Source organism: Podarcis erhardii (genome assembly GCF_964252035.2).
Source record: "Podarcis erhardii genome assembly, chromosome: 18".
Taxonomy (NCBI): domain Eukaryota; kingdom Metazoa; phylum Chordata; class Lepidosauria; order Squamata; family Lacertidae; genus Podarcis; species Podarcis erhardii.
The window spans coordinates 9,049,074-9,067,618 of record NC_138516.1 but is presented as its reverse complement, the minus strand read 5'-3'; the positions used below and the strand labels follow the sequence as shown (position 1 = coordinate 9,067,618).

General features: G+C 50.4%; 1 protein-coding gene across 10 annotated transcripts in view; it reads right to left on the bottom strand.

The window, feature by feature from the left end:
- The window catches only part of PIP5K1C (phosphatidylinositol-4-phosphate 5-kinase type 1 gamma), a 43,834-nt gene that overhangs the window by 8,059 nt on the left and 17,230 nt on the right, over nt 1–18,545 (bottom strand). For 7 of the 10 annotated variants that reach the window (XR_014152345.1, XM_081846145.1, XM_081846147.1 and 4 more), the window contains exons 3-16: nt 18,323–18,415; nt 17,063–17,193; nt 16,720–16,837; nt 16,139–16,291; nt 15,230–15,529; nt 14,198–14,403; nt 12,775–12,858; nt 11,123–11,171; nt 9,634–9,718; nt 8,341–8,502; nt 5,013–5,151; nt 2,707–2,739; nt 1,839–1,953; nt 191–319 (exon numbers count right to left, since the gene is read on the bottom strand). Coding sequence is in view for 9 of the 10 variants with exons in the window: in XM_081846145.1 (XP_081702271.1) it covers nt 191–319; nt 1,839–1,953; nt 2,707–2,739; nt 5,013–5,151; nt 8,341–8,502; nt 9,634–9,718; nt 11,123–11,171; nt 12,775–12,858; nt 14,198–14,403; nt 15,230–15,529; nt 16,139–16,291; nt 16,720–16,837; nt 17,063–17,193; nt 18,323–18,415 (1,797 nt within the window). In the remaining variant the exon portion in view is untranslated. Of the gene's footprint in view, nt 1–190; nt 324–1,838; nt 1,954–2,706; nt 2,740–5,012; nt 5,152–8,340; nt 8,503–9,633; nt 9,719–11,122; nt 11,172–12,774; nt 12,859–14,197; nt 14,404–15,229; nt 15,530–16,138; nt 16,292–16,719; nt 16,838–17,062; nt 17,194–18,322; nt 18,416–18,545 lie in introns of all 10 variants that reach the window. The other 3 variants (XM_081846148.1, XM_081846149.1, XM_081846152.1) reach the window with 1 other exon arrangement.

Below are 18,545 nucleotides of genomic sequence, written 5' to 3'. Positions count from 1 at the left end.
TACCCGGAGATTTGAACCCAGGACCTTCTGTCCCCCCCAAAAAACAGATACTGTGCCCCCGAGCCATAGTCCGGCTGGCGTTTTCATGAACTCGAGGGGGAAAGAAAAAGAGGGAGAGGAGGCACAGCGAGGCCAGTCGCTTTCCCGACCCCCAGAGTTTTCATTTGTTTATTTGTAAAACGGAACTTACAAAATATATATCCGGGACGGGGAGGTCCTCCTCGTCCGAAGCTTGACTGGCGGGCTCGGAGGCCTGGCTGGCTGTCTCCACCTCCGCCGATGCCTTTGACAGCACCGTGGCGCAAGCCAGAGAGGTCGCCTCCCTGGAAAAAGACCAGAGGGTGTGGGAATCACAGTCTGAGTCTGGGCTATTTGCTTGCAGGAGCAGCCCTCCCCACTACGAGCCCTCGGGGTGGTTTGGCCGAAACCACAAGGCCGCACAGAGTCAGGCCATCGGGTTGACCTGGCCCAGCACTGACCGGCAGCAGCAGCTGCCTGAGGTTTCCACGCAACCCTGCCTGGGGACTGGTTCGGGGCCATTTTGCTTGCAAAACTGAGCTTGGCCCCTTCCCCAAACCAAGTGCCTGTCCACCTGTCAACAGAGCCTGCTCAACCCTTGCTCCAGCACAGGGGCTGCAAAGGGACAGCGGCTTTTTCAACGCTCCCCTGGGACGTTTTGTATGCATTACAAAAACGTAACTCCCGCAGATAGAAAGCTTGCACACCAAAGACAGAAGCAGCCTTTTTTTAAAAGAAAAACCTGGCTAGCGTTAACCCCCACCCCACCCCAAAAATGTAGGGGAGGTTGTCAGTTTGCATTTCTTAGTGCAGAAAGTATTGATCTGATGTGTAGAGATCTTTCCTTTTTCAATTAATTCAAGAGGGTTCTGGAAGCCTCTTTGTGTGAAAGAAACAAGCAGAAGGTTCGTGATGTTTGGGTTATACCTTCAGAGAAGCTGAGCGCAGCTGACTTAATCTGGTTCTGTTATCTTTTTCTGTCAAGGTCATGCTGTCTATAAAAGTAAGGCCAGAAGGAGACTGGATTTTACTATTTCTATCTCTTTTCCTTCTGGTGTGATGTTCTGCATATAGTGTTAAGGTTTAGACTTATTATGAGTTATTGTAAGTTTAAGTTAAATCTGTTGCAACTGGATTACTTATGGACAGCGCCGATCCTGAATACAGTGGTACCTCGGGTTACATACGCTTCAGGTTACATACGCTTCAGGTTACAGACTCCGCTAACCCAGAAATAGTGCTTCAGGTTAAGAACTTTGCTTCAGGATAAGAAGAGAAATCGGGCTCCGGCAGCATGGCGGCAGCAGGAGGCCCCATTAGCTAAAGTGGTGTTTCAGGTTAAGAACAGTTTCAGGTTAAGAACGGACCTCCAGAACGAATTAAGTACTTAACCAGAGGTACCACTGTACATTGGATTTGTGACCATTATGCTCATTTGCCTTCAGTAGCAGTAAAGCTCTGCTGGGTGATATATTAATTGCCTCTGGTCTTAATTTTTTGGGAATCCTGAAACGTCTTTTAAGTTTCTATTCTGCTAGCTATATGTTGGAATCTGCTTGGGATCAACACTGAGTAGAATTCCATGACAGAGGACCCTCAAACAGAAACAGAACCCTCTCCCTGTGGTCTGTTTAGGTTTTCCAGACCCTTTGCCACCCTGGACGCGAATTGGTTCGGCTAGCGCCCTCCTGACCCTTTCAACAGGGAAATGCCAAGGAATTGGGACATGAGACGCTTCCTGCATGCAGGGCAGGTCCTCTGTGTCCCCCCCCCCCCCAAATGTGCCTGGAAAGCTTTCGCATGCGTCCCAGCGCAGCAACTTGCCCTGACCCTGCGGCAGCCATGTCTGGGACCACGATCTCGACGTCACACTTGGGCTTGAGTTCCACCGTGATTTGCTGGAGGTCGTCTTCCGCCCGGAGCTGTTCACGAGACCTGCGGGTTTGGGAGGAAATGAATTTATTATTATTATTATTATTATTATTATTATTATTATTAATAATAATAATTACTACTACTACTATTATTCTATCCATTTCTATACCGCTTTATACTTTTAAGAAAAACCTCAACGCTGTTTAGGTAAAGATAAAGGTAAAGGGACCCCTGACCATTAGGTCCAGTCATGGCCGACTCTGGGGTTGCGGAGCTCATCTCGCTTTACTGGCCGAGGGAGCCGGCGTACAGCTTCCGGGTCATGTGGCCAGCAGGACTAAGCCGCTTCTGGCGAACCAGAGCAGCGCACGGAAACGCCGTTTACCTTCCCGCCGGAGCGGTACCTATTTATCTACTTGTGACATGCTTTCGAACTGCTAGGTTGGCAGGAGCAGGGACCGAGTAACGGGAGCTCACCCCGTCATTGCGGGGATTCGAACCGACCTTCTGATCAGCAAGTCCTAGGCTCTGTGGTTTAACCCACAGCGCCACCCGCGTCCCTTAAAATGCACATTTAAAACAGCATAAGTAATGAGAGAATGAAATATCATCATAAGCATGACACAACTGAGATGGTGACTGGCTCCAAGGTGACCCAGTGAATTCATTGGCTGAGTGGGGATTCAAATCCTGGTGCCCCAGGTCTCTGACTCCAATTTATTAGGCACGTATTAGGGCACTGAAATCTACAGATGGCCGTGATGATCCACTCCTGGGAGACACAAACTGTTAGAGGAAAAGCACTCGACTCACCTCCCGTCATGTCCTGAGGACTGCGTACGCCGCCTGCGAAGGAACAAGCAGGGCGTGAAAATGCTAAAACTTTCAGCGTTGAATATTCTTTTGATCTATATACCTGTTGCACGGAAGTGAACAATAGGACAACAATGGACTCTACGCGCCCAAATGGCGGCCAGGAGACCGATGTTGATGAATTGGAAGAATTTAAAATATTATCCCCTTTAATCGATAACGCTCACAACTTATGGATGGGCGGCTTACAGATGTAGACTTTGTTTGGATAAATTGGACAATGTCTGGCATCAGGACGAAGCAGGCGATTAACACTTACATAAAGTAATACCTTGGAAGCCAAACGGAAGCCGTTCTGGAAATCCGTTCGACTTCCAAAACATTTCGGAAGCCGCATCGGACATTGGGGTTCCAAAAGAACGTTTGCAAACCGGAACCCTTGCTTCCGAGGTCTCTGGCGTTCGGGAGCCAAAATGTTCAAGTGCTAAGATGTTTGGGTTCCAAGGCACGACTGTATGCATTAGGGTAATAACATTGTATATATTTATATAAGAATGTACAGGAGTATATTACAATGCATTCTTGCATGTTGTTTCTTTCTACGTATTTTTGTTCTTTCCTCATTTTCCTTTCCTTTCCCTTTATTTCTTTAAATTCTTTCAGTAACATATTAATACTGAAACGGCGGCAAGCGTTGTTACACAACAGATGAAACATGTACGGACGGTTTTTCCAATTTCTTCTTCTTTATGCTTCTGCTGCCTTCTTATTTTTATTCAGCGGCCCCCAATTGCACCCAAGGCTCCTACCGCCCCCCCTGGATCGCTTCTGTGCCCCTCAGAGGGCAATATCGCCCACTTTCAGAAACACAGCACTAGTTGATCGTCAGGGTCCCTTCCAACTTTTTACTTCTATGCACACATACTTATTTACTTAAGATAATAATAGTAATTTATTATTTAATAGCCCGCCCATCTGACTGGGTTTCCCCAGCCACTCTGGGCGGCTCCCAACAGAATATAATAATAATTAAAAAGCGGGAAAACACCACACATTAAAAACTTCCCTAAACAGGGCTGCCTTCAGATGTCTTCTAAAAGTCAGGTAGTTGTTTATTTCCTTGACATCTGATGGGAGGGCGTTCCACAGGGAGGGCGCCACCACCGAGAAGGCCCTATGCCTTAAGAGACTTTCAACATCCCTCAAAATATGCGCAAGTCCCCCTTTTCTGTATTGTGCCAATACGCCACGAGCCCTCTGTTTTCCCGCAAAGGCAGTTACACCGACGAGACCCGCTAACGTCACCCTGTTTGCTGTCTCGGAAGTCCCGCTCAAAAGGACGGTGATCAAAAACCACCCGGAATCTGAAAAGGCTTATCGAGAGAGCCAGTGTGGTGTAGTGGTTAAGAGCGGTAGTCTCGTAATCTGGGGGACCGGGTTCGAGTCTCCGCTCCTCCGCATGCATCTGCTGGGTGACTTTGGACTAGTCACACTTCACTGAAGTCTCTCAGCCTCACTCACCTCACAGAGTGTTTGTTGTGGGAGAGGAAGGGAAAGGAGAATGTTAGCCGCTTTGAGACTCCTGAAGGGGAGTGAAAGGCGGGATATCAAATCCAAACTCTTCTTCTTCTCTTCTTCTTACTGTAGCCTTATTAGACTTTACCAATTGGTGGGCTCTGCATTGCTCCCAGACGGGAGGAAGGAAGTCAAATGACACCGAGGGTTGGTGCAGAGAAAGGGTTCTTTATTTCTGCTCTCCGGAGCATCAGAAAGGCACTTGCGTGGTCAGTCCACAGCAAGTCCAAAGAAATGAGAAATTTCATGCAGTATATATATCCTCCAGGCACCCTCTTCCCCCCTTCCCCAGGAATTCAGCCACGTCAGCTTGTACACGCAGGCTGACATCACAGACGTTCCTGCTTCAGTACTCTTAACCATAAAAGGGTTTTCCTTCCTGTACTTCTGACCATAAAAGGGTATTCCTGTTCCTATGCTCTTATCTTGGAGCAAGAGGTCACCAGCTCCAAGAACACACTCTGATGCTGTTCCCGGACTAGGTCTGTGCATCAGAGTGTGGTAAGTTAAGACCCAGACATGTCATCACTACTCCACTGGAACAGCTAAGGTCATCCATTGCCGTGACTGATAAAGGAGAGAGCTTTGTTTATACAGCTGTGTTCTTGTTATGCATTTTGCTGAACAGCTCAAGTTAATGCATTTTAGAAATGTTCCCTTGGAGAAAGAAGAAAAGGGGGGTTTGGGGTCCTGTTTCAAACTGACTACACAGAAACCCATTCCTTCATTACCTGTAACGAGGCTGTTCCGAGGACTCGGAAGGAGACCTCTCGGGGACGGAGAGAGAGGTGGACGAGAGGGTAGTGGCGATGGAGGCGGTGGTGGCTTCTTCGAAGGACGGAGGGGTGCACGGGAGCAAGTCTGGCCGGCCTGTCGCAGTGGAGAAAAAGGAGAGGATGTTTTTAGCTGCTGTAGGTTGTTAAAGTTTGTGGGTTGTAAAAACTTTGACCCACTGCTGCAACGCCCCTGCAATAAATTTGATTTATTGCCACTCCGACAAACTCCAGTGGCGCCCACACGCTTCCACTCATGCACTGCCACTCTTCTCAGTTGCCAGATAATAGCAGAGTTCACATGCAGCGTAAAATGGCTCGTCTGTGTCAACGTGGTGTCTTCTGTAACTCAGCTCGACACCAGTGCTTCTAATCTAACACTTTATTGAGAAGCATAACCAACAGAAAACCTACAGAATCTAGCTGCATGCTTGCAGCTTTCTGCCTCTAACAAAAACAAAACTACCTTGCTCACATTCTCAGACAGACTGCTCTCCAGAGAGAGCTCAGCCCCACAGAGCACAGATCAAAGGAAAATGCCTGGGTCATGTGGGCAGCGCACCCAATTAATAAGAACGCTTCTGGAGTGTTAACTCTTGGCTGCCCAGAACCACAACATAGGGTCATTGGCGTGAGCGCAAATAAGCATGCGGAAGGGGGCTGGCCCATAGCTGTCAACTGTCCCTTATTTGGCGGGGCAGTCCCTTATCCCAGCGTTGTGCCCCGCTGCTGTCCCTTATTGATGATGTCCCTTAAATTTCCCGGGTTTCAAAGGAAGCAGCTCCTCTCCCTCCCTCCCTCCCTGCCGGCCAGGGAGGAGGGAGGCTCCAACTGTGTTGCTTGGCTGCGTTGCTCACCCAATAAGGAGTCTGAGAACGACTGGGGGGTGGAGCTTGCATGCCTTGTGCCGATCAAATCGGCCGCGTTGCCTGGGGACTCGCTTTTGCTCAGCGCTTCCCAGTGGAGAGGTGATGGTGGTTTTCCTTGCTGCGTCCCCTTTGCCGGGTTGCTGCACTGTGGGAACCACCGCTTGAGGCTTCATTTGGCTGCTGGCTGGGCTTTCTGCTTTTGGCTCGGAGGGGCTCAGAAGTTAAACATACCTGTGTTCCAAAAATCCCTTATTTTGGCTGCTGATCCCTTATTTTTGTGGCTGCCGGTCCCTTATTTTCAAATCTGTAGGTTGACAGCTATGAGTTGGCCACACACACACAAACACACACGTCTGCACAGCCACCCTCTAATGACACAAGGGAAACCGAGTCCTACTCAGGGCGAAAGTGGTGACACAGCTGTTGTTCTGGGAAGTTGTTCTGTAGGGAGTTGAGCAACCCCTTCGCTGCGGTGAGGTTCCCGGGAGAAGCTGGGGTGCGTGCCAGGTATCAAAATCCCCTTAAGAGGAAGCGGCAAGCCTGGTTCTGGTTCAGCCACGAATTCATTCATAAACGCAACCGCCATCTCCGGGCCCCAGAACAGAGAAGGCTCAACTCTTTGCAGGACAACTTTCTACTAGCTAATCGGAGAGGGTGTCGGAAAGAGAATTCTTACCTTCCTCCCTATTCTGGGTAATGTTAGCACCTGTAACGGCACAGTAAGAAAAATTGGAGGAGGAGGGAGAGAAGAAAAATATTTGTGGGGTGGTGCTCGTATTTTGAGATACGCTATTTGCCAGTAATGATATACTGGGCACAAGATACAGGGTATAATATACCACTCGAATCATGGCAAAAGCTGTGAAAAGAAAATTTATAATTTACAGCCTGCAGCTCATTAAAAGAAAACTATATGAAAATGATGTACCGTATTTTTTGCTCTATAGGATGCACTTTTCCCCCTCCAAAAATGAAGGGGAAATGTGTGTGCGTCCTATGGGGCGAATGCAGGCTTTCTCTGAAGCCTGGAGAGTGAGAGGCGTCGGTGCGCACCGACCCCTCTCGCTCTCCAGGCTTCAGGAAGCTATCCGCAAGCCGTGGGAGAGCTGTGCGACTTCGTGAAGCTCTCCCACGGCTTGTGGAGAGCTGCCTGTTCTGGGGGCTGGGGGAGAATTTTTTTTTCTTTATTCCCCCCCCCCAAAAAAAACGAGGTGCGCCCTATGGGCCGGTGCGTCCTATGGCCCGAAAAATACGGTATAGTGTTTGACACCTGTAAAGCTTGCAAAGATGTATAAAAACTCATCTAATTTATGTTGGAAAGGTAAGGAAAAAGAAGGTACTTTTTCCATATGTGGTGGACATGTAAAAAGGTAAAGGGCTTCTGGGAAATGATATATAATGCAATGAAAAAGATGTGCAAAAATACGTTTGCTAAAAAGCCAGAGGCCTTTTTACTAGGCATATTAGGAGATGAAGTACCAAAGAAGCAAAACTGATTATTTATGTATGCAACCACAGCGGCTAGAATGTTACTTGCCCAGAAGTGGAAAGAAGAGACTATATCAACGAAATAAGAATGGAGGACTAAGATGATAGATTATGCCGAAATGGTAAAACCAACCATGAAGATCAGGCACCGAGATGAAGGAAAATTTAATCAAGATTGGAAAAACTTTATAGATTATTTAAAAGAACACTGCAAGAACGTGGAAACGTTAGCAGGATTGTTGTAGCGTTTATTAACTGAAGGTAGAATTACGACGTGAAAAATAATTGGAAATTAAATGGAAAAATAAGTAGATGCAAGGGAAATTATAAAGGAAAAATCAGAAACTGGGGGCGGGGAGAGTCAATCAATGTAAATTTGGATCGGATATATATGTATAAGAAAAATGTTGGAGATAGTTAAATAAAATTTGGAGATAGTTAAATAAACGAGATTTAGATTGTTAAGAAAAGTTAAGAAATCTGATTATAAATGGTATACCGCTTCTTTTGTTTGGATAATGATATTGGAAACTTCTACATTCAGATACAAGGAAATTCAGAAGGGAGGGACTAGAGGAAGTCAAATAATATGTTTATGAGATTGGAAGTTTAACTAAGTACTTCATTTGTGTTGATTAAGTGTTTGTTGTTATGCTTTCTGTTTTAATTTGTTTTAGCAGTTCTATTGGGGTTTTTTATTTTTGTCTTTTTTGATTTACAGTATGTGTGATATTTGTATAAATTTAATAAAAATTATTGGGAGGAAAAAGAAAAATGTTATTAGAAAAATTGAATTTATTTATTTTTTTAAAAAAAGAAGAGACATGCTGTTTGCACTATAGGGTGTGGGGGTGCCAGAGAGCAGGTGGACCACTAAGGAATAGCTGCAGGCGAGGGGAGGAGGAGGGCAAGCAGGCGACGTGTGTTACCTTCGTCGTCTAGGGTGGGGTAGCTCCTGGCCCCCCGGAGGTCATACTGGGCTTCGTCCTTCTCTGAGGGGAGCTGGCTTGCTGAAAAGGCGGCCAGAGGGCCAGAGGGCTTGACGGCCAGCAAGGCACTCCGCCCTTTCTTCGAGGGAGAGACCCTCAGAGCTGAAATTGGGAGAGAGATGGAGAGCAACAGTAACGTCAGGTTGGCTCAGCGTTTGGAGAGGAAAGACGTACAGGGCCGGATCTTTGGGCTTGTGACAAGAGCGTTTCCCAGCCAAAGGAATGCACACAGCAGATAAAGGTAAAGGGACCCCTGACCATTAGGTACAGTCGTGGATGACTCTGGGGTTGCGGCGCTCATCTCGCTTTACTGGCCGAGGGAGCCGGCGTACAGCTTCCGGGTCATGTGGCCAGCAGGACTGAGCCGCTTCTGGCGAACCAGAGCAGCACACGGAAACGCCGTTTAGCTTCCCGCCGGAGCGGTACCTATTTTTCTACTTGCACTTTGACGTGCTTTGGAACTGCTAGGTTGGCAGGAGCAGGGACCGAGCAACGGGCGCTCACCCTGTCGCGGGGAGTCGACCTTCTGATCAGCAAGACCTAGGCTCTGTGGTTTAACCCACAGCGCCACCCGCGTCCCTAACACAGCAGATACTTATTGTCAAAAGGTAAGACTTGCAGCCCTGGAGACCTACTTGGTTCAATCTAGCGTCTAGGCCAGGCTTCCTCAACCTCGGCCCTCCAGATGTTTTGAGACTGCAATTCCCATCATCCCTGACCACTGGTCCTGCTAGCTAGGGATCATGGGAGTTGTAGGCCAAAAAAACATCTGGAGGGCCGAGGTTGAGGAAGCCTGGTCTAGGCAGATATTCCCAGGTCCTCGGTTTGTCCGCAGACAGCTTTCCAGGCCATGTGGCAAAGCAGGACGAAACCGCTTCCGGCTCAACAGGACACCGTGACGGAAACCAGAGCACTAGGAAACGCCGTTTACCTTCCCCGCCACAGCGGTACCTATTGATCTACTCGCACTGGTGTGCTTTCGAACTGCTAGGTTGGCAGGAGTGGCAGAGCTTTTCCGTGGGCTGCAATGTGGGTGGGTGAAATACCTGGGGGCGGTGGGGCCAAGGAACAACACAAATGTAATAAATGCTAAGAAGAGCAATCTCCTAGCACTTGTAACCCAAAAGGGAACGTGGAGGAGATGCAAAGTCGGTTTCGGCTCGCACAGTTTTTCTCCCCAGCAAAAGCAAACAAACCACACACACACACACACACACACACACACACACTTACAGGTACTCTTCCTGAACACCGTGTTGGTCATGAATTTGAAGAACCTTTCTGCATAGAAGCTGGGCCTGTGGACCGACACTGTGTCCTAGGGAAACAGGGAGGGAGATGGAGGAGTCATTATCTGCAATTCCCAGCCGGGCCTCCGAGGCAGAACGAAACCAGAGTCAAGTCGCTGCTGTGATTCACCTTCGCAAAACTATAAATTAAACGCTTTTTTGGGAGGGGTGGGGTTTGTTTCCAGTGCCTGCCTAATTGCACTCCTGATTAAAGCTTCCTGTTTTGATTCTGGCAGTCGGCCGTTTCATTATCATCTTGGAATGGTTATTTATTTAGTTACATCACTCATTTAGATGATTTCTGTATTTGCTTCATATTTCCAAAATAAAACGATATTCATATTTCCAAAATAAAACAGCTTCCGGGTCATGTGGCCAGCAGGACTAAGCCGCTTCTGGTGAACCAGAGCAGCGCACGGAAACGCCGTTTACCTTCCCACCAGAGTGGTACCTATTTATCTCCTTGCACTTGGACGTGCTTTCGAACGGCTTTAAATGCAGATATCCACAATACGGGGCAGGACCTACCAAATAGAGGTGATCCGCTCATTAGGCCTGGCACTTTTGTGCAGATCCTGTTTCTCACTTCCTCTGTGTGAGTCACTGCTGGCTCATTTCTGACAGAAGCCCACAAGCAGGATCCGTGCCCAATAGCAACTCTCCCCCTCCTGTGGAAAACCACTCACCCGCAGGACTGCCACAGCCAATTGCCCGCCCAATTGCCGCAGCAGCCAATAGGCAGCGGACCTCGCCATACCCACCAATCACCCGCAAAAACGCCGCTGACAATCACCTGGTCGCGGCAACCAACAATCACTCGTCCCGCCTCTCCACTATCCATGTATAAGAGAATCCCCAATTCTTAGCATTCTTTTAAAATAAAATAACCTCGGCTTATACACGGGAAAATACGGTATGCTCCTTCTGAGGCTGTGAGTGCTGGGAGCAGCTTTTAAACTTTTAAAATAAAACACAGCTCGTCAGGTTAAATGCTAAATGCTTGTCAGGTTAAAAGGGAGCTGGGCATGTTTAGCCTGGAGAAGAGGAGGTTAAGGGGTGATATGATAGCCATGTTCAAATATATAAAAGGATGTCACATAGAGGAGGGAGAAAGGTTGTTTTCTGCTGCTCCAGAGAAGCGGACACGGAGCAATGGTTCCAAACTACAAGAAAGAAGATTCCACCTAAGCATTAGGAAGAACTTCCTGACAGTAAGAGCTGTTCGACAGTGGAATTTGCTGCCCAGGAGTGTGGTGGAGTCTCCTTCTTTGGAGGTCTTTAAGCAGAGGCTTGACAACCATATGTCAGGAGTGCTCTGATGGTGTTTCCTGCTTGGCAGGGGGTTGGACTCGATGGCCCTTGTGGTCTCTTCCAACTCTATGATTCTATAAAGCAGCTCTGCGAACCGAGCGGCCTGTGGGGCCAAAACTCACCCCGTCGTGGACGAGAGCTTTCCATGTGTGCTCCAGCTTCTTGATGAATCTGGGTTGCGAAAGGAAGAAAAGAGTGTGAGAAATTAAGGGGGGAGAGACACACGCAAGTCCTGCTTACCAAGCGCAATGCGTTCCCAGGAAAGCGTTCGTTAGGCGAGTGTCTGCGCAACAAGCCAATCGTTTCTCTTATCTCTAATGGGAACATTTCTAATCCGTTATCTCTCCCTGCCATCGCAGCCGGCTATGGTTTCTTCCCCAAAATGGCTGCTGCAGCCAATCGGCAAGAGAGAGGCAAAAATTTGCGCTACACCCCCCCCCCCCGCCCGCTTGGTTTCTCCGATCTCTCTCAATGCCCGTCCTCTGTGGCTACTGCCCCAAAACTGCTGCCGTCGACCAGCAAAGCACAAACAAGTAACAAAGTGGGCAAACTCTGGCTGTCCAGATATCTGAATCAGCTGTGCATGCAGTAAGGTTTGCACATAATTACTTATGTTTGGATCAAATGCATCCATTCAGAAGGAAATCAGCCCTGAGTGCTCACTGGAAGGACAGATCCTGAAGCTGAGGCTCCAATACTTTGGCCACCTCATGAGAAGAGAAGACTCCCTGGAAAAGACCCTGGTGTTGGGAAAGATGGAGGGCGCAAGGAGAAGGGGACGACAGAGGACGAGATGGTGGGACAGTGTTCTCGAAACTACAAACATGAGTCTGACCAAACTGCAGGAGGCAGTGGAAGACAGGAGGGCCTGGTGTGCTCTGGTCCAGGGGGTCACGAAGAGGCGGACACGACTAAACGACTAAACAACAAGTGATTTTTTTGATAATGCGCAGGCGGATTTGCAGAAACAAACAATGAGATGTTTTTACGAATGTAGAACCTCCCTGGGGAACCTTTGGTTTTCAAATCTGGAGCAGAAACTGTGCTGGTAAACATCAAAGGGTAAAAACTTTTCCACCAGGCCTTGCCTGGAACACTGGTAAGGTGAAGTTGCCGCTTAAATCTATATTCTTGCTCTCCGTCGACATTTTTGTGGGGAATGCCCTTTGCCCTTTCAGCAGGAAAAGAAATCCATTGGCGATCCCTCTTGCTGTTCTGGCTTCTGAGATTCAGAATATTTTTTTTCTTGTTTTCCTCCTCCAAAAACTACTGTATTTTTTGCCCTATAGGACGCACTTTCCCCCCTCCAAAAATGAAGGGGAAATGTGTGTGCGTCCTATGGGGCGAATGCAGGCTTTCGCTGAAGCCTAGAGAGCGAGAGGGGTCGGTGCGCACCGACCCCTCTCACTCTCCAGGCTTCAGGAAGCTCTCTGCAAGCCATGGGAGTCCGCGGGAAGTCGCGCCGGGCTCCCACGGCTTGTGGAGAGTTGCCTGCATCCCAAAGCCCGCAGGCTTTGGGCAGATATCTGCAAGCCTGGGGAGACTGGCACGACAGCAGCCAGTTCTGGGGGCTGGAGTCGGGGGAAGCTTGGGCTAGGGGAATTTTTTTTCTTTATCCCCCCCCAAAAAAGAACTAGGTGCGCCCTATGGGCTGGTGCGCCCTATGGGGCAAAAAATACGGTGGCTGCGTCTGGTGGCCTGGTGCATCTTATAGAGTGAAAAATACGGTATTTTCATTGCCCATAAACGGAGGAGACATGGAGGGAACACCTACCTGTAGGACTGGAGGATATCGATGATTCCCACGTGGAGGAGAAGGCGTTCGCCTTTGCCATTCACTGCTGGAATGCCACCCATTCTGAGAGGGAGGAGAGAGAGACCAGACCTGTCAACATCCACTGGCTGCAACCCGAAGCACGCTCAATGCTTCGTTCGTTTACAATGAAGATCATCAGGGAGTTTGGGCTGGGGGTTCTCTAATAGGTGGGTGATACCCAGCTCTACCTCTTCTTTAAATCAGAACCAGCAAAGGCAGTGGATGTCCTGTGCGAGTGTCTGGAGGCAGTTGGAGGGTGGTTAACGGATTGAGGTTGAATCCCAACAAGACAAAAGTACTGTTTGTGGGGACTCCTTGGTCCTGAATGGGGTCACTGTGCCCCTGAAGGACCAGGTGCGCAGCCTGGGGGTCATTCTGGACTCACAGCTGTCCATGGAGGCGCAGGTTAATTCTGTGTCCAGGGCAGCTCCATCTGGTATGCAGGATGAGACCTTCCCTGCCCACGGACTGTCTGGCCAGAGTGGTGCATGCTCTGGTTATCTCCCGCTTGGACTACTGCAATGGGCTCTACGTGGGGCTACCTTTGAAGGTGACCCGGAAACTACAGCTAATCCAGAATGCGGCAACTAGACTGGGGACTGGGAGCGACCGCCAAGACCACATAACACCGGTCTTGAAAGACCTGCATTGGCTCCCAGTACGTTTCCGAGCACAATTCAAAGTGTTGGTGCTGATCTTTAAAGCCCTAAACGGCTTCAGCCCTGTATCCCTGAAGGAGTGTCTCCACCTCCATCGTCCAGCCTGGACACTGAGGTCCAGCTCCAACAGCCTTCTGGCGGTTCCCTCATTGCAAGCAGTGAAGTTACAAGGAACCAGGCAGAGGGCCTTCTCGGTGGTAGCGCCCTCCCATCAGATGTCAAGGAGATGAGTAACTACATCGGCAGCCCTGTATAGGGAAGCTTTTTAATGTTTGATGTTTTGTTGTGCTTTTAATATTTTGTGGGAAGCTGCCCAGAGTGGCTGGGGTAAACCAGTCAGGTGGGTGGTGTATGAGTGTTGTTGTTGCTGCTGCTGCTGCAATCCAGACAGATGGACAGGGTATAAGCAATTAAGAAATAGTAGTAATCATAATGAAGACAGGAGACCCTGACGTGCTCTGGTCCATGGGGTCACAAAGAGTTGGACACGACTAAACAACAACAACAAGTAATCATAATAATAATGGCTGGAACCCATTTACCTCCCTAGGTAGGCTCAGCCATAGGTTCATGACAAGTCTCTCCTCAGCCCTGGCACAGCTGCAGTGCCCCCCTGCCAACCCTCAGTCCTTTCTTCCAGATGGGCAGCTCTTTCAGCTTCTCTGACAGCCACTGCAGGGAAGAGGGGCGAAGGCAGACCCCCCACAACCTGCTCCACTTACGTGTCGTCCGTGTCAATGGACTCCCCGCGGGCGGCCCCTCCCTGGATGGACTCCATTGCGGTGGAGTACAAGGCCTTCTGCCCCATTGGCCGCTTCTCGTCGGAGGTGCTCTGGGCCCCGTCCGCCTGCCGCTCCCGCTCTTGCTGGTCCATGTTGTGCACTCCCAGAAGCAAACTGTAGTCCATGATCTTGAAGCTTTCGAGCACCTGGGGAGAAGAGGGTGGGCTTGACCAATAGCCCTAGTTTGGCTTCACAAGTTAAGTGTGCAAGACCGGGAACTGGGGTGGGGTGGGGACGCTGAGGAGTAGGGGCTGGATTGCGATGAGTTAGCACCAGGAGACTGACGTGAAATAAGGGATCCAGTGGTCTGGGGGAGCTGGGAGACGAGAGAGGCAGAGGCAGGAGAAGCTGCAAGATTGCAGAACGAAGGACAGTCGCCCCCAACCTCTCCTGCTCCACTGTCTCCCAGGGCCAGGAGAGGATTGGAGGAGGCAGAAGGAGACTCCACACAGGGACTCCCTGGTCCGAGGCTCTAGCCTGATCTGGCTGGCTTCCGCGCAAGGTAAAGCTAAAGGATTCCTGGACGGTTAAGTCCAGTCAAAGGTGACTATGGGGTTACGGCACTCATCTCTGCGTGGCTTCCAACATATATAAAACAATATATAAAGGTAAAGGTAAAGGATCCCTGGACGGTTAAGTCCAGTCAAAGGTGGTCATGGGGTTGCGGCGCTCATCTCGCTTTTCAGGCGTTTGTCCGCAGACAGCTTTCCGGGTCATGTGGCCAGCAGGACTAAACCGCTTCTGGCACATGACAGAAACCAGACCGCATGAAAACGCTGCCTACCTTCCTGCCACAGTGGTGCCTATTTATCTGCTTGCGCCGGTGTGCTTTCAAACTGCTAGGTTGGCAGGAGCTGGGACAGAGCAACGGGAGCTCAGCCCGTCATTGCGGGGATTCGAACCGCCGACCTTCCGATCAGCAAGCCCAAGAGGCTCCGTGGTTTAGACCACAGCGCCACCCGCACAACCTACCAAGCAGTCCCTCTGCAGTGTCTTGACCACGGCGCTGAAGGTGTCCGTGTCCAGCATGATCCCGTCGGGCATGTCCTGCATGAAATCTAGATCCTTGTAGGTAGGGCTAGACTTCTCCTTCTCCTTCTTGGAGGCCCGCCGCTTGTAGGTCGAGCCCTTCAGGTCGTACTTCAGGTGCATCTTCACCACACGGGGCAAGATGTTGTTCATCACCACCACCCGGATGTTCTTGCCCCCGGACTGGACGCAGTAGAGGCCGTAGAATTTGGGCAGCAGCGTCCGGGGATTCTGGTTCAGGTTCTAAAAGGTAAAGGGACCCCTGACCGTTAGGTCCAGTCGTGGCTCTTAGAACCCTAAGAGTTGGAAGGGAGCACAGAGGGGCACAGAGTTCGAATCCCTGCAATGGAGGGATCTTTTTGCCCAGCGTGGGGATTATTATAAAAAGGTAAAGGGACCCCTGACCATGAGGTCCAGTCGTGGCCGACTCGGGGGTTGCGGCGCTCATCTCGCTTTACTGGCCGAGGGAGCCGGCGTACAGCTTCCGGGTCATGTGGCCAGCAGGACTAAGCCGCTTCGGGCGAACCAGAGCAGCGCATGGAAATGCCGTTTACCTTCCCACAGCAGCGGTACCTATTTATCTACTTGCACTTTTGAGGTGCTTTCGAACTGCTAGGCTGGCAGGAGCAGGGACCGAGCAACGGGAGCTCACTCTGTGGCGGGGATTCGAACTGCCGACCTTCTGATTGGCAAGTCCTAGGCTCTGTGGTTTAACCCACAGTGCCACCTGCATCCCGGGGATTATAATTATTATTAAAATAATTGATTTTTATCCACCCTGGTGAGTCTCTACATCTCTGCGGATTCCCGCTGCAACAAAGGGCCGCGAGAGCGTCTTGCACTGCGGCATACCATGTAGTAGCCGGGAAGTAGCTTCTGGAGGAATTCTGCCTCCTTGTGCATGACGGTCTTGATGATGAACTCGTCGTCGCTGGTGACGTAGAAGAGGGAGCCGCTGGCCCCGGGGTTGGACAGCTCGATCAGGGGCTCGTTGCACAGGGAATACTGGGCGGGAAGGAAAGAGAGAGAAGGTAAAAGGCGTTCAAGGATGCGGCAGGCATTAATGGCAACTAAGAGGCAGGCAAAATCGAGGGGCCTCTGAGACCCACCGCGAAGATGCCCAAGCCTGGGGTACTGTATTTTTCGCTCTATCTGACGCACCAGACCACAAGACGCACCTAGTTTTTGGAAGAGAAAAACAAGGGGAAAAAATTCTGAATCTCAGAAGCCAGAACAGCAAGAGGGATCGCTGCGCAGTGAAAGCAGCAATCCCTCTTGCTGTTCTGGCTTCTGGGATAGCTGCGCAGCCTGCATTCGCTCCATAAGACGCATGGACATTTCCCCTTACTTTGTAGGAGGCGGAAAGTGATTCTTATAGAGTAAAAAATACGGTATTTTTGCCCTTTGGAAGAGGGGAAAGGAGCCGTCCTCACCAAGTAGTCATCCGGGCGGATGCCGAACAGCTCTCGGAAGTAGCGGAAAGCGACGGGCGCGTACGTCTTGAACCTGAAGTCAGGGTAGTGGTGCGCTGGGGTGAGGTTGCTCCCTTCGCTGTGGCACGGGAGGAAGAAGCAGAAGACACAGAGAACAGCTCAAACTCTCTCTTCTCTAACCCGAAACAGTTTCTGCCTACAGAGCTCTTGTTATAGGGCAATTGCTTGCTCTCACTGCTATACCCCTCTAGTCATCTCTTTTGAGAATCCTCCCATCATGTTTGTGGCCAAGAGCTACTGTTCAAATTGGGCTTCACCCTGTCGCCTACAGCAGCCAACTTACCTGGGGAAGAAAATGCTCTCCACCACATAGAAATCTTGCATCAAGACATCCCGCTCGGGCTTAGAGCTCAGGTTCCCCACCGTGTAACCGATTCCAAGCTGAATGGCTCCCTTGAGCGTGGTGGACGTGGTCTGAGGACAGACAGGGTCAAAGCGGGTGGGGTTATGGCATGATCTCCCCAAGCGGGGGCATCTGTTTCTGGCTCACCCCTCCAGCTATCTGCCAGGAGAACCCACCGCCATACGCTCTGCTGTACGCGGGGCTGCGCTTGGGAGACGGCTGAAACTTCAGCTGGTCCAAAATGCAGCTGCTAAATTACTGGCTAGGGATGCGGGTGGCGCTGTGGGTTAAGCCACAGAGCCTAGGACTTGCCGATCAGAAGGTCAGCGGTTCGAATCCCCGCAATGACGGGGTGAGCTCCCGTTGCTCGGTCCCTGCTCCTGCCAACCTAGCAGTTCGAAAGCATGTCCAAGTGCAAGTAGATAAATAGGTACCCCTCCGGCGGGAAGGTAAACGGCGTTTCCGTGCACTGCTCTGGTTCGCCAGAAGCGGCTTAGTCCTGCTGGCCACATGACCCGGAAGCTGTACGCCGGCTCCCTCGGCCAGTAAAGCGAGATGAGCGCCGCAAACCCCAGAGTCGGCCACGACTGGACCTAATGGTCAGGGGTCCCTTTACCTTTAAATTACTGGCTGGGGTTAGACCTCCTGTTTCAAAATAGCTGCACTGGCTGACAGTTCATTTTGGGGCCCGGTTGAAGGTGCTCGTGCTCAGGTCCCAAATACCTGAAAGATCACCTCCTTCTCTACAGGCCCCCTCAGGTGCTGAGATCAAAAAGAGGGGAGGCATCCTGGTAATTCCACCGCCCTCAAGAGGCTCAGGGTGTGAGTATGTGATGGCCCGAGAGCGGGGCCTTCTCCATGGCGGCCCCTAAGTTGTGGAACCGCCTTCTCGCAGAGCTGTCTCTGGCACCTTCATTGTACTGCTTCTGGAGATCGCTGAAGACACACCTCTTGAGGTGCACATATATTTTAGGACCCACCTTATTTTCACCATTGTTGTTTTAAACCGGCGTTTCTCAGACTTGGGTCCCCAGCTGGACTACAACTCCCATCATCCCCGACCACCCACTAGGGATGATGGGAGTTGTAGTCCACACAAGTTTGAGAAATGCAGCTTTAAATACCGCGTTTTAACACTGTATCCCACCCTGGTGACCTTAGGAGAAGGGCAGGAATCATATAAAGAAACAGCAAGGATACCTTCTTGTAGGTCGTCTCGCCTGATGCATCGACCCCGCGGTGGCCTATCTTCTTGCCCTGGCCGGCCCCCGGCTGCCCTGTCAACGAAGGTGCCTGAGGCAGGAAGGATTTCGAGGTCAGCCAAAACATCGCCAGGGTGGGGGGAAGCTGCCCCAGGGAGTTTAGGAAGAGCAGGCAGCTCCTGGGATGACAACCAAACTCCCCAGCAGCTGAGATAGCTCAG